Source organism: Ustilaginoidea virens, chromosome 2 (genome assembly GCF_000687475.1).
Source record: "Ustilaginoidea virens chromosome 2, complete sequence".
NCBI classification, from domain to species: domain Eukaryota; kingdom Fungi; phylum Ascomycota; class Sordariomycetes; order Hypocreales; family Clavicipitaceae; genus Ustilaginoidea; species Ustilaginoidea virens.
Window position 1 is genome coordinate 2,033,942 of NC_057317.1, and position 14,468 is coordinate 2,048,409.

General features: G+C 57.2%; 4 protein-coding genes across 4 annotated transcripts; 1 reads left to right on the forward strand and 3 right to left on the reverse strand.

The window, feature by feature from the left end:
• Nucleotides 1-1,053: 1,053 nt before the first annotated feature.
• On the reverse strand, nucleotides 1,054-4,474 carry UV8b_02296 (uncharacterized protein; the record flags this gene model as incomplete). The annotated part of the gene is made up of 2 exons (XM_043139794.1): nucleotides 1,054-1,774; nucleotides 1,863-4,474. The coding sequence occupies 2 exons, from the start codon at nucleotides 4,472-4,474 to the stop codon at nucleotides 1,054-1,056; spliced, it is 3,333 nt and encodes a 1,110-aa protein (XP_042995728.1).
• Nucleotides 4,475-5,761: 1,287 nt separating this feature from the next.
• UV8b_02297 (uncharacterized protein) lies at nucleotides 5,762-7,858 on the reverse strand (the record flags this gene model as incomplete). Its single annotated transcript, XM_043139795.1, has 2 exons — nucleotides 5,762-6,508; nucleotides 6,629-7,858. 2 exons carry the CDS (start codon nucleotides 7,856-7,858, stop codon nucleotides 5,762-5,764), a joined length of 1,977 nt encoding a protein of 658 aa, XP_042995729.1.
• Nucleotides 7,859-9,427: 1,569 nt separating this feature from the next.
• UV8b_02298 (uncharacterized protein) lies at nucleotides 9,428-10,075 on the forward strand (the record flags this gene model as incomplete). Its single annotated transcript, XM_043139796.1, has 3 exons — nucleotides 9,428-9,529; nucleotides 9,682-9,733; nucleotides 9,852-10,075. The coding sequence occupies 3 exons, from the start codon at nucleotides 9,428-9,430 to the stop codon at nucleotides 10,073-10,075; spliced, it is 378 nt and encodes a 125-aa protein (XP_042995730.1).
• Nucleotides 10,076-10,571: 496 nt separating this feature from the next.
• Nucleotides 10,572-12,005, reverse strand: UV8b_02299 (uncharacterized protein; the record flags this gene model as incomplete). Its single annotated transcript, XM_043139797.1, has 1 exon — nucleotides 10,572-12,005. One exon carries the CDS (start codon nucleotides 12,003-12,005, stop codon nucleotides 10,572-10,574), a length of 1,434 nt encoding a protein of 477 aa, XP_042995731.1.
• Between the last annotated feature and the right edge of the window lie 2,463 nt (nucleotides 12,006-14,468).

Genomic DNA, 14,468 nt, shown 5'->3' on the forward strand with positions numbered 1-14,468 from the left:
TGAATATAGACGGTCCAGGAGTTTTGTCCCTTTATTTGTTTTATTTGCTTTTTTTCCCCTTTTGGCAATATCACGCTTCATGACCACATGGCTGGCCACCAGGTACTCCCTGCCACGTACTCTATTGCAAAAACGGCGTTGGGTCGCTTTGCATGGCTTTTTCTTCCTCATTTTTTTCTGTTTCCGTTTCTGTCTTTTTTTTTCTAAACTGTCCCCGATGCGGGAACATTGTATCTAATACGGACTGGTTGAACGGCATACATAATCGCGGAGGCATGGTGGATAACGCATTTCATTCAGCAACCTAGACAGTCCACGCCATGCGTGCAGCGTAACGAACATGCCGTGCCGGGCTAAAGGCAAGCTTTTCTTTTCTTTTTTCTTCTTCTTCATCCTCTTCTTTCCGCAGAGCTCTCTGGTCAAGGTGCTCGCAGGAAGGAAGCAATTGGTCTGGAGATGGGCCTGCAGACGGACTTTGGCTGCCAGCGACGGACGGGAAAGCGCAGTCTGTGGCCTCGCGGCAGCGTGTTTTGAAGCCGAGTACGGAGTAGTGGTGAGACGGGGTCGGCTGGGGAGCTGAGCCCACGCCGGCGCATCACTCGAGAGTGTAAAAGTGGTGGAATTTTTTGCCGACCCAAACGCCTCTATGTCTTGTCTACCCAATGTACGTTTCTAGCGTCTAGCATCTTGCGTCTAGCATCTTGCGTCTTGCGTCTTGCATCCAGCATCTAGCATCCAGCATCTAGCATCCGGCATCTTGCATCTTGCATCCAGTATCCAGCATCTTGTATCCAGCATCCAGCATCCAGCATCTTGCATCCAGTATCCAGCATCTTGCATCTTGCATCCAGCACCCAGCATCTTGCATCCAGCATCCAGCATCTTGCATCCAGCATCTTGCATCCAGCATCCATATCCAGCATCTAGTGTCCAGCATCTGGCATCCACCACCCAGCATCTATTCCGGCGGTTCCATCCCAGCCGCGCACGAAGCACACGCTCACCACCAGACTGAAAAAAAAAACCACCGCGAGACGTCAGCCGAAACGTCGGCTAGGCCTCGTCGTCGTCCGTGTCCGGGGGGTGCGGCGTGCCCTTGGGGCTGTTGAGCCACTCAATGTGGCGCAGGCGGCGGCGCACCTCGCGCTCCTTGAGCTCCTTCTTGGTCATCTTGCGCTTCCGCCTGGCCTTGAAGCGCATGTCGGCGTTGTTGTCCTCGGCGCCCGAGTTGACGGCGCTGCTGACGACGGAGCTGGCGGCGGTGCTGGCGACGGCGCTCCCCGGGCGCGAGTCGTCGAAGCGGTCGAGCGCGACGGCGGCGGCGCCGCGGTGGGCGACGCGGCCGTCGCTGACGAGCCACTGCTCCGAGCAGAGGGCGCCGACAAACTCCTCGTTGTGGGAGATGAGCATGACGCCGCCGCGGAACTCGCGGATCGCCACGGCCAGCCCGCCCAGCGAGTCGCGGTCCAGGAAGTTGGTCGGCTCGTCGAGCACCAGCAGGTGCGGGTTGTTCCACATGGCGCCCGCGATGACCACCTTGACCTTTTGCCCGCCCGACAGGGAGCCGATCTCGTTGTGGTTGGCAATGTCCGGGTCCAGGCCCAGGTCCTCAAAGTGCTTCGAGATGACGGACGGCTGCAGCTCGCGGTAGCCCAGGCCCTCGCGGGAGGCTTCGTGGTCGTCAAACTCCTGGACGAGCTTGTCGAAGCCGAGCTCGAGGAGCGTCTCGCGCGAGATTTGGTTGTTGTGCTTGGGCAGGAGCCCGCGCCATTTGCTGCGGGGGAAATGAGACTCATCGCACCAGGGCTGGGGGGGGGGGGGGGGGGGGGGGAAGGGGGAGAGAGAGAGGGGGGAAAGCTTACACTTCGTACTGAAACGTCTTCTTGTACTTTTGACGCCCCACCAGAGCCTCAATCTGCTTGGCAGACTTGCCGTCCTTCATGTCGATCCACTTGTCCATCTGCTGGCGGTCCTTGTCGGACAGCGCGCGCGTCTGCTTCATGTGCACCTCGCGGTCGTCGCCGTTGGCGTAGCGCCACTGCAGGTACTGGTTGGGCGTCTTCTCCAGGTGCATCTCGACGTGCTCCAGGGCGTGCTGCTTGATGTAGCCGATGCGCAGGTTGGGGTGCTTCTCCACCTTGCCGGCGGTGGGCACCACCTCCCCCGTGAGCAGCTTGATGAGGGTACTCTTGCCGGCCCCGTTGGGCCCGATGACGGCGACGCGCGACGACAGCGTCAGCTGGCACGAGACGTCGGACAGGGAGGGCTTGCTGGCCGAGGGGTACGTGTACGACGCGTTGGTCATGCGGATGATGGCCCGCGTCTGCGACTTGACCCCGGTCAGGATGCCGGGCGGCGGGAACTTGAACTGCACGTTGGACGCCGACAGGGTGTAGTAGGCCTTGGCCTCGGGCCGGGCCCGCACAAAGGCGGCCAGGTTGCCCCGGTAGCAGGCGAGCTTCTTGTTGGGCTCGTAGTGGTAGATGTCGGTCGTGACGTTGTCCAGGAAGCCCGAGTCGTGCGACACGATCAGGCTGGTGATGTCCGGGTGCGTCCTGAGGTAGTTCTCCAGCCAGGCAATGTTGGCCACGTCGAGGTGGTTGGTGGGCTCGTCGAGGAGCAGCACGTCGGCCCGCCTGAGCATGGCGCGCGCCAGGGCCAGCTTCATCTTCCACCCGCCCGAGAGGGAGCCGACCTTGTGGGACTGGCGGCCCTGCGGGCCCGGGGTGAAGCCGAACTCGGCCAGGACCTCGGAGATGTGCGCGTCGCCCTGCGGGCCAATCTCGGGGTCCTTGGCCACAAACTCGAGGATGGACATGTCGGCGTCCTCGCCCTGGTTGTGCTCGACGTAGCAGGTGCGCAGGACGTCCTGGGGCGGGAAGCCCTCGAGCTTGCCGTTGGCGATGGACCGCATGAGCGTCGACTTGCCGGCCCCGTTGCGCCCGCACAGGCCGTAGCGGTGGCCCTTGAGCAGGCGCAGGTTGGTGTGCGAGAGGAGCAGCATGCCGCCGTACGCCAGGGAGAAGTCGGCGTTGACAATCTCCACCTCGCCGTCGTCCTCCTTGTCGGCGACGCCGTACCGGCGCTCGTCCTCGTCAACGTACCGCTTCTGGACGGCGTCGCCCACCGCCTCGGCGGCTGCGGGGTTCCGCAGCAGGGGCCGCAGGTACGGCGCGACGCGGGCGGCGACGCGCTTGGTGAATCGGTAGTTGACGTCGGCCGCGACCATGTCGCCGACGTAGGCTCGGGCCAGCTTGTAAATCTCGGCAGCGCCGGCGGCGAGACCGCCGCTCCTCTCGACCTCCTGGTCCAGCACCGCGGCAACGTCTTGGGCGACCGTCAGGGCCACGACTTCCTCGTCGTTGGCCATGGCCTTTTCCATGACGGCTAGCGCCCTCTCGGCTATGTCCCGGACCTCGGGAAGCGAGGCGCGGTCCGCGACGGCCTTGATGCCCGGCGACAGCTTGGGCAGGAAGGTCCGCGCCTCGATGGGGTCGTGGACGAGCTTGGTCAGGTTCTCGGTGATGACGCAGGTCTGGCGCAGCACCTCTTGCGCCGTGTTGGGCGAGTTGAGCGATCGCTCGAGAAAGGGCGTCAGCAGGGCCAGGACGGGCGAGGTGACGACGGCCACAAAGGTGGTCTGCGACAGGGCGTGGATGGCCTTCTGCGTAGACTGCGCCGAGGGGTGCTGCATGGTCTCGACGAGCAGGGGGATTCGGGGAGCCACGTCGTCGTTGGAGAGCAGGCCGGTCAGGGCGTTCATGGTCTGCACGGCCTGCTTCTCGACCTCGGCCTTGAGGTCGTGCATGCCGCCCTCGACAATGGGGATCAAGCCGGCCAGCTTGGCGCCCATGGCCTCGCGGAGGACGTCCTTGCCGACGGCTTCCTCCTTGCTGCCGCCGATGGCCGGCTTGGCCCTGTCGGCCATTCTCTGCAGCAGCCTGTACGCGCCCACGGTGCCCTGCCACTTGCCCGTCCTCCTGCCCAGGTAGGCGCACAGGACGGGCAGCAGGCCGGTGACGAGGGCCTCGGCGCCCAGGTTGCCGAACAGGGCGTCGAGGCCGTACTGGGAGGCCTCGCGCACGACTGCGCCCTTGTCGGCCAGGGCGTCGAGCGCGCACGGGACCAGGCCATCCTCCTGGCAGAGCAGCACGACCTCGGAGACGCGCTGCCTCGGGGGGAACCGCTCAAAGATGGCGCCGAGCAGGTTCTGGCCGCCCTCTCTCCGCAGCCCGTCCTTCTTGTCGGCGGCGGCCTTTTTGATCTCGGCAACGACGCCGTACTGGCGCAGGCCGGCGTAGCCGACCGAGTTGAGCAAGAGCTCGCACAGGCCGTAGCTGGCATCGACCGAGGCGGCAGAGGTTTGGGCCGTGAAGATGGTGGTGAGGAAGTGCGAGACGTCGTCCTGCGACGGCGGGGGGGCGGCGTCCTGGGACACCGCGGTCGGCAGGGACGCGGACACGGGATGAGGCATCGTGGGGTTGGGATGAGGGCTGTTTTTTTTTGGGGGGGGGGCGATCAGACGCCGCTTTGCGGTCCCTGTTTCCTTCCCCCTTTGTTCTTTGTTTGCTTTCCGCTTTCCGCTTTCCGCTTTCCGGTTTTCGGGAGGTCGGGGGGTTGTCGATGCAAGCCAAGGGAAGAGGAGAAAGATCGCAGACCCCGGGCATGTCCAGAGAAAAGTTTCAATTTTGCCGGGAAAAAGACCAGATAAGCCTGGGCGGCTTGCTGACCGATGGAACTCTGCTGGTTGGCGGTTTTTTTTTTTTTTTTTTTTTTTTTTTTCTCCTTCCTTCCCCTTCTGCCCATGCCCCGCCTTTTGTTATTGGTTACGGCGCATCTTATCTTATCGACACGTTGGCCGCGATAAGAAAACAACCCACTTGCCCAGGTACGTACCGACCCACCAGACTTCTTTCCTCTCAGGTTTTTTTTCTTTTTTTTCTTTTTTTTTTTCCCGGTCCGGTCGGTCAGTCAGTCGTCGTCGCCCGCCTCGGAACATTAATCAGTATTAATCCTGAAACAACATGTCAACATATCAACATATCAACCATAGATGGGTACCTAGGTAGGTAGTCGCATGCCTCGCCTCCGGAAACCATGTGCGATTAACTTTATACATTATGTGCTTTTATCTTCCATCTTACAAGCTTTGCCAGCGGCGCCAAAATGTTCTTACATGGTTCGGTCCCCATGAATCTCCAAAAGTGATGCTCTGAAAGTAGTCGTCGACCAGGGGGAAAACACACAAAAAAAAAAAAAAAAAGAGACAAAAGTGTACGGGAGAAGCTCAAGGCGTGGAGGGTATATAATGAATAAGAGCAGCAAAAAAAAAAAAAAAAAAAAAAAAAAAAAAAAAAAAAAAAAAAAAAAAAAAAAAAAGAGCAAAGAAAGCAACAAGAGAAGCCTCCCATGCCTCGGACAACTGCATCGTAACTCAACTGCCACCCGCGTCTTTTTTTTCTTCGTCATTTGCTCTTTCGCGAGCCAAACAACACGAAAAGAGAACAAAGAAAAATTAACCGTTAAAGATCACGCTTTGTCGTCTCCTTGCTGCTGGTGGCGCGCAAGGAGCACAAGAAAAGTGTTGATTAGCACAAGCAAGCGTCAGCCACGCCGAGACTGGCAAGAACATACGATCCCGCCTTGAGCGTCACAAGATTGGGGAGGGGTAAAAGAAAAAAAAAAAAAAAAAAAAAAAAAAAAAAAAAAAAAAAAGTAAAAGATTATGGCGCACAAGGTGCAGTGCGCGAGCCGGCTCTCGTCAACGACTTTGTGCCCGCAACTCGGCTGGCCCTTGGAAGCCTGCGGCTGTTGATGATGGCACCGAGTCGAGTTCGAGTCCCTGAGAATTCTTCCGTCTTCGCTGCGCATGGTGGGCACCGAGGCGCTGATCACCCGCCTTGTACTTGCTCTTGAATTGGTAGTAAGACGGTGATCGGGGGCGGCCAAGCACGGCAATCAGGTTCTTTAGCCAACCCCCTTGGTTGTACGCCCGGAACCGCTCCTTCTTGGCGAACTTGTGCGAGTTGATGTACTCGCGAGTGGTTTCTCCGCGTGCCATGAGGAACAAATGGTAGCCCATAAGGCCGCCGGGATAGATAAATGACAAGGCTCCGAGGATAACCAAAGCAAAGGGCACTCGGAAATGATCGACTGCCTCCCAGAAAGACAGTCCCTCGCGCCGCGTGTATACCAGGATCTGCGTCAAGCTGGCGCCGATCAGGTATGCGGCTAGCAATGTTCCCGACGTGACAAATGTGAAGAAATAGCGATAGTTTCGTTTACCCACGCAATTGTTGAGCCAAACGCAATGATGATCGTGGCCCTCTACGCAGTTGTCGCACAGGCGGCAATGGTGAGCACGGGGTGGACGCCAGATGTTGCAAGTCCGGCAGTGCTTGATCGGAACTTCCATAGCTGCTGCGGATGATTCGGCTGACTTGACCAATGTCCAATCATTGGTGGGGGGACTCAGACGAAGAGCATCGTCAAAATCCGGGGGGGGGAACTGATGCAAATTTCGGGGCAAGATCTGATGAAGAAGAAAAGAAAAGAAAGAAAAGGCCTGCGTCAGAAACGTGAAAGACAAGTAGACGTTGGGGGAAGGGGAGGAGGGACTCAAACTTACACCCGGATCTGACAAGGAAGCATGGATAAAGGAGGATAAGCAGATATAAGCCAGATAGGCAAACGAAATGGGAATGGCCGGTGATATGTTTTGCCACAGCCAAGGGGCCTCAAACCCAAAGAAAAGGGCGCACGGAAGGACGACGAACAGGCCCGTGGCGATGTTGATCGGGGTGTGCCTGGTGTTTTGCCACCGGCCCCCCAGGCAAAAGACGGTGTTTCCGTCAAAGTACTGGTGCACGCGACCGACACTCTTTCCGGCCGGTTGCGCCGCCGGGGGCTTGGGCCTCGAGTGCGATTCTGCTGGGGGAAATGGAGGCGACGAGGCCCTCGACGAAAGTTTCTCGGCGCCGTCGGTGCTCCGGTTTTCGCTCCCCTGTGCTGATTCGATTCTTCCGGGAAGAAGAAAGTTTGAGCGAAACGATCTTGGGGATTTGATCGGGCTGGCAAGATTGGCGTGGTCCCTAAAGGTCCTATCCACCATCGTGTCCGGGTTTCTCTCCTGATCAGCCTTTCCCTGCAACAGCCGGGCACGATCCGACAGACTGCCTGCTGGGTAGTGGCCGGCAGTCGGGCTTGCGGTAGCGGTGATGCGATCGGCGGTTCCTTGGTCCGTGACTTCGGTGCCTCGGGATGGGGGAACGCGCAAGCTGCCTGACCCACTCAACTCTCGTTTCAAAAAGGCGATATTCTGCATGGTGTTGTCGCTTATCGGCCCATCGATGACGCTCCCGCCAGCATCCGTCTGATCATCGTCAAGGGTAGCGGTAGCTCGCGGCTGGAGCTGCTGGTTCGCGGGAACTGGTCGAACAAGACCAGCGCCTCGCTGTGCTTGGAGTTTCTGAGAGCTCATCGGCCGGAAGAAGGCTCCTGGGGTCAGCAAGGGGACGTGGCTACGGGATGTCAGACTTGGTGCTTGCCGCGCGGTGGTCGTGCTAGCATTACTCGCCCGCTTCGCCTGGACGCCCAAAATCGAGCCTTTTTGTCCAGGCTGCGGTTGTCCGTGGGATGAGGTACCAGTCCTGGCAGTGGCAGGTCGTGATCCGGCATCCACAGGTTTGTCGCGACCGGAGGCGCCTCCCCCACCTCCGTCATCGGTCGCCATGTCCAAGTCCGTCATGCGGGAAGACGTGACACCCGGTGGCCGACTACCCCCCGTCCATCGGGAGTCAGGCTCGCCACTGTTGCCGCCGGGAAACACAGGCTCGACAGCCTTGCCCTGCGAGTCCATGACTTTCCAAGTCTCAAAAATCGTAACGTGCGGCTGATTGGCGCTATAACATGACCGATTCTCCCAGGTGAAGTTGAAAAAAAAAAGAGAAAAAAAGAAAAGAAAAGGAAGAAATTAGCCACTTTTGGGGATCAATCTAGGTTCGGATACGAAGATGTCCGAGACGGTCGTTGCTGCCGCTGTACAACTCGAGCGGAGCGATGCCTTCAGCTACAGAAGAGACGTCGCAGCCCCACGGAGCCTTTGTAGCACGGCAGATTTGCACAGCAGCGCTATGCTGCGGTGGCGCTTGTCTCGACTGGGAGGTAGGTAAGAAGGAAGTCGAGTGAGGAGTCGGTCGCTGCCTCGACTGCGTAGGCAAGTCGAGTGAGAGGAGTCGGGTCGCGTGTCGCGAGAACAAATGCTCAAACAAGAGCCTTAGGGTGTCCAGGTAGCAAGAGAAACAAGCAGCGTAGGAAGTATCGGAAAAGGAGTGGCGACGACGGCAAGGCTTTCGAGGTGACACGGCACGTATAGGGCAAACAAGGAAATGAGGGCCAAGGCGATGCGATGCCTTTGTTCTTTTCTTTTTCTTTTTTTTTTCCTTTTTTTTTTTTCCCCTTGCCAAACGCAGAACCACACAGACCGAGGGCGGACTTGGTTTGGCCAGGTCGTGCTCTGATTCGTCGGCGCTCGACGGAAACCTTTCCAGCAAGCGCGGTGCATGCGCAGCTGCCTGCTATGTGACGGTTGGCCAGAAACCACGGCACTAACGGGAAGGTTGTTCTCTGGGTTGTCGAGATGGAGAACAAAAAGGAAAAACAAGCCGCAGAAGCCGTGCTCTCAATGTGATTTGCGGGTTTACGGGAGGCAGTACGGAGTACGGAGTAAGTAGGCCTGGGCTTGGGGAAGTCGACCAAGACACTTGCCAATGACCAGAAGAGGGAGCCGCCATCCATGTAAGGGGCTTAGTCGAGGGCCGCATGATCCCATCCGCTTCGCAGGCGCGAAGGGCCCGGCTGAGCTGCTTTGCAATTGAAATTGCATTGTATCTGCCCAGGGCCTCAGGCAGTCAGGGTTTATCGATTCCCCCCCCCTCGCCTCTTGCTTGGTTGGTCCTTTCTGCTTAGCCGAAATGATTCCGAGATGAGGCCATTCACCCTTTCAATATCCACAATATATATCCAACGCCAAGCTCGTCGGCAATGGTCGCAATGGGCGCAATGGGCGCAATGGTCATGCAATTCCGTCAGGTAAAACAGCGACGCCTATGACTTCATCAAAATGAATTTGCTGGCGAATACCAGGCCCGACACCGTCGTAGCCTTCTGCCACCCCCCTTCGCCTCGAGCGCGCTCACGTGATGCCCTCCACATTGGCCAATGGCAACGCCTGCCCCCGGCGCTGGACGCTGGACGCTGGACGCTGACCCGGCAAAGAAATTCCGACCACCCTTGACCTCGCAAGGCGGTTTTGCTTTCCACCCCATCGTCGTCCAAGCACTCAATCAACCTTTATACGTTACAAACGTTACAACTTCACTCTGCACCCACCTCCGAAAGCACGCCTCCAAAACAAAGACAAATGGCAATGGCGTCCCTAATCTCCCGTCGTTTCCTCAGCACGACTGCGCGTCGTCTCCAGGCCTCCGATAACCTAAAGACCGAGAGCAAGCGCAACCCCGAGCTCATGGTGCGTCATTCCCTCCTCCACGGGCCGATGCCCCAGCTCGCCGGGGCCGTACACTTGTCCGCTCGGCGCCGTTGAAGCCTTCCGCGCGAAAGGCGCCTGCGCCTGCGCCTTCGGCACGAGAGAGCCCGGCTAACTCGGCATCACGGTGACAGATCCTCGGCGGTGTAATGGTTGCTTCTCTGGGCGGTGCTGGATTCTACTTCGGTATGCTTCAACCCCCCCCTCCCCTCACACACACTCCGCCGTTCAAGCTTGCGCGCACCATCGGCACACTCGAGACCTGACCCGAGCCTCTTTGCCTTTCTTTCCCCCTTCGCGACAGGCCGCTCCCCGACCAAGTCTACCTCGGAGAGCCCCGTGGCCATTTCCGGGATGCCCTGGGAAGCCGATGCCCTGGGCAAGTACAAGTACCACCCCGGTGGTGACCCCAAGGCGGACCCCAAGGATGCTCCCAGCGCCCTCAACGTCGTCGTCGTTCCCAACGTCACTCTCCCCAGGGAACTGCACGACAAGTACAACAAGTGGGGCAAGGACGGCTATCCTTGAAGAAGAACACTTCAACCGGAGCGCTTCACGGGGATTTCAAGGTGATGGGTACATAGCCGAGAGAAATAAACGCAGAACATGGCGATTTTTATTGCGTTGGAAGTTTTGTACAAGGCAGGCATGGTCGATGGGCACGTCGCTTGTAAAGTATTCCAGGGCGGACGGGGCGAGCTAGGCAATAGATGTTTGGTTTGTTTGCATTGAATTCAACTGCTACAGCTGAACAGACTGATTTTGCGCCGAAATCAAGACTTGGAACTACTGTTCACACTGGTGATATGCCTGCCTCGTCTAGCCGAAAACCAACACGCAGCCACCAACATCATCACTGCATACAACCTAGTACATACCATGCCAAAAAAAAAAAAAAAAAAAAAAAAAAAAAAAAAAAAAAAAACCGCTTTCCTTCCCGGTCACTTTCCAGTATGTACGACAAACTCCCTGCTCCTCCCTTCCCTCACCCCGAGGCACCCGCCCGCGCCTTCTTCAGCTCAGCTCACTCCGTCAACATCTGGATCTCATCTGCCGTAAAGCCAAACAGGTACAGCAAGTCTAACAAGCTACCCGAGTTTAATCTCGCATCAGCCTCCATCTGGACCCGCGGCTTGGCATTCCATGCGACTCCCAGGCCAGCCTCGCCCAGCATCTGCAAGTCATTGGCTCCGTCGCCAACGGCCACCACCTGGGACAGCTCAATCTTCTCTCTTGCCGCAATCTCTACCAGCAAATCGCGCTTACGCTCCTTGCCTACAATCTCGCCTGCTGTCTCGCCGGTGAGCTTGCCGTTCTCCACTATAACCTCGTTGGCATAAGCATAATCGATGCCCAGTTGGTCGGCAAGCCAGCCCGTCAACGGCTGAAACCCTCCAGACAGCACTGCTGTCTTGACTCCGAGGCGTTTCAAGGCCTTGATCAACTCTGGAACACCAGTCGTGACGTCGAGAACAGGGCGAAGTTGTTCAAACACGGAAGCACTGACACCCTTGAGCAACCCAACCCTTTCGCGGAATGAGGCATTGAACTCTAGCTCGCCCATCATGGCTCTGCGAGTGATTTCTGCGACACGAGCTGGCAGATTCGGCGGATCCTTGATCGTTTCGGCCATGAGTTCAATAACTTCTTGTGTGATGAGTGTGCTGTCCATGTCAAATACAACCAGCCGTGGATTTCTCCTCCAGACCGAATCACGCTGCAGTATAACGTCGACATTCCATTCTTGCTCAAAACGATAGATCATTTCGTGCCTGCGCAAATCAGGCAAGCTCAGATAATCCGATGAAGGGGCTGGTGAAAGAGTGAGCTCGACGATGCGAGGTGTGTCTGGATTGTCAAGGCATCTGTGTGACGAGTGCGGTTCGTCTGCTCCTTTGGGTAGGGGAAAGGACGACATGAGATGCAGGAATGATGCTACGCATAGTGGCGAGATGTAAGAGCCGTAAATGTGATCCAGTTGCTCTGCCTCTTGCGTTGGCGGTTCTAGAGGAAAGGCGTCTATGTTGGTGGTGGGTGCCATGTTGGGCGGTAGCGTTTCATGGCCATTCGACAGGGTGGATGATCGAGACTGTGCCGGAACAGAACCAGGAGCAGAGCCCTTGTAAAAGAGGGTTGCTACTAAGCGACTGGACCTGGATCCCGGACGAGGTGCGCAATTGGGATGGGAGAGGGTGTGGTTGACGCCGCTGTCTACTATCGTGGCGGGCATATCATCTCCAGGAACGCCTCGAAACGGAAGAATCGATTTCGGCGAAGCTGACTTTCGCACAGAGCCGCTCTCAACAACCTCATCGATTCCATGGTAAGTCTCGGGGACCTTTTGAGGCCTGAATTGCTGGTGATCGCTCAAGTAGGAGCTGCTGCGCATGCTCTCCGTCATTTGCGGGCGAGCAGCATTCGGCTTGCGGGTTCCGCCAGGTTCGCCAGGTTCGGCCATGTTTGCTCCGTTTCCCAAGGGGCACTTTTGGAAAGCGCAATGGGAAATTGAAAAAAAAGAAAAATAATGACGGAGGAGGAGGAGGAGGAGGAGGAGGAGAAGGAGGAGTGAAAAAGTCAATGCACTAGATGAGTACGGTCGAGATGGTAGGTTCCAGTCTTTTGATGTCTCGGAATCTGGTCGGTAAGCGTGGTGTGGCACAAAACAGCTCAGCCTTGACCAATTTATGTTGTAAGCGGTCGAAAAACCTTGACCTGGCAGAGGAGTCTTTGTGCGACGTCGGCAGCGGGCGGTCGACCTTGCACAGGACGTGCGACGAGTTGGAGGTCGTCAAGTCGGACTGGAAGGATTTCAGCTGATTCGACGAGAAACAAAGGATTGAGGAGATGCGATATGTCGAATGGCTTGGTCAATCTACCTAGGTCGGTCGATGACGACGCCCTGAAGGCCCCTTTCAGGGCAGGGAAATAAACCAAGCAATAAGGGCAGCGAGGGGAGCGAGGGCAGTGAGGCAATTGGCAATTGGCAATTGGAGATTGGAGGCAGAGGAGCAAGGACGCGAGCCAATTGAGGTAACATGAAGATGGATGTGGCAGGAGGCGGCAGGAGGCGGCAGGAATCACGGGCCAACTGGCTGCCAGACCGGTGGCAGCTGACGTTCCAATAATCGATGTCAATTCGAGAATTCGAGGGCCCTCGGCGGACCAGACTTGATCCAGAGGAGTATCCCCCTAATAAACCCCCCAAGAAACCCCCCAAGAACCCCCCAAGAACCTGATGTCCCCCCGAGGCCCCGCCTAACCGCCACCGGCCCCTCCATCGTCACCGTGAATTTCTGGACTCGCAAGTTGCCAACTTGTGGAATCATGAGAGCCAAAAAAAAAAAAATAAATAAATAAATAAATAAATAAATAAAAAAATAAAAAATAAAAAAGGCCAATCTGGGCAACGACTGCCCGGAAAATGTCTCGTTTTGACCAGACTCTTGAAAGCCCCTACTCGGTAGTACTACTCCGTACATACTGCGGGACCATCGAGGGCGACGCAAAGGGCGTGGCTTCGTCCTGCCTTGGCCCATTGCCTGCCGAGTACTCCGTACTGTACTCCGTTCATGGCAACGAGACCTGTCCGATTAATCAGCTGTAGTGGCGCTGCCCGTCAATTTATCAGGCGCGCTGCGTCTGGACCATCTCTGGCGGGAACTGATGGAGGGAGACGAGGCAGACGTCATGGGAGCAAATAATTGTGCCGCTGAAATAGGTCATGACCAACAGATGAGCCGGCAGATGACCAACCCAAGGACCAGCCTACCCTACCTACAATGCCATCTTTTCAAAGCCTACAGTCAGCTTACAGACAGCTTCGAGAAAGGGGCCGGGGCTAGATTTGGATTGGCGTAGACGTTCAATGCCGCCTCGTCACTCGCCAGTCCTGCTCATCCACGGCTTTCCCACAAGCACCAAGTCGCAACGGTTGACCCCGAGTCGTGAATCCCGCCCGACTACTCCGTAGCCGGTCTGGACTTCTCTAACTTGCTCTCTGCGTTCCAGCTCCTGCCCCCGGCAATCGGCCCCCCTGCACCGACTCCCGCGCTCGCGCAAACCGACGAGCCGAATGCGGTTTGCCGGGCCCCCGGTCACTAGACACTGACTGGCCTGACTAAAAGTAAATAGGTAGGTACCTAATGTAACTACCAGGAGGTAGGTAAGGTACCTAGGTAGGTACCTACCTAGGTAGGTAGGTAGACAACCTAGCGTGCAGCGCATGACAAATCAAGGCCCCCGACGACAATTGCCACGAGTCGATGACTTGCAGGAGGCAGGCACCAAGTAGCGACCCATATCTCCAAGTCGTTCCGGAAACCCAGCTTGGTTCACTCGATGCGCGATACGTTGCGTGCTTCCTTTCTGATATTGCACGTCTTTCATTCAGGCATGGATGGGTACCGAGTACACACAGGTACAGTCCGGACGATGCCGTCGACCACGCAACGCAAATCTGGCTTCTCTGGCTTCTCTGGCTTCGATTCCAGATTTGCCGGCGGATGAGGTCATGACTTGTTCACGTCAGCAAGGGCAGCACTGCAGCCAGGTCGCGACAAACCTGGGATTCTTTTAGCTCAAGAACCAGAAAACTCCCAAAAAAAATAAAATCGGGGGGCGGGCCCAGTTACGCCGCAGGTACTTGCGACCTGGCGGGATCCCGCCGCGACTGCCCAGGTACTCGCTGCCAAGATGGGTCGTGTCCTGAGATATCCCGGCCAATCACAAGCAGCGTCGCATCATCGCGGAAGCAATGGCGTCGATGTCGTGATCGACCCGAAATGCAGCGCCTTAGTGCTTGGGGTGCGAGTTGTTGGTTCAGGGCAAGCCCAGGAGCCCGTGCAAGATGGCGCCCCGGGCATAAGCAGAGGCAGGCAGATGGAGCAAGCCGTATGATGTGCTTTGCCTTATTGACGCTTGC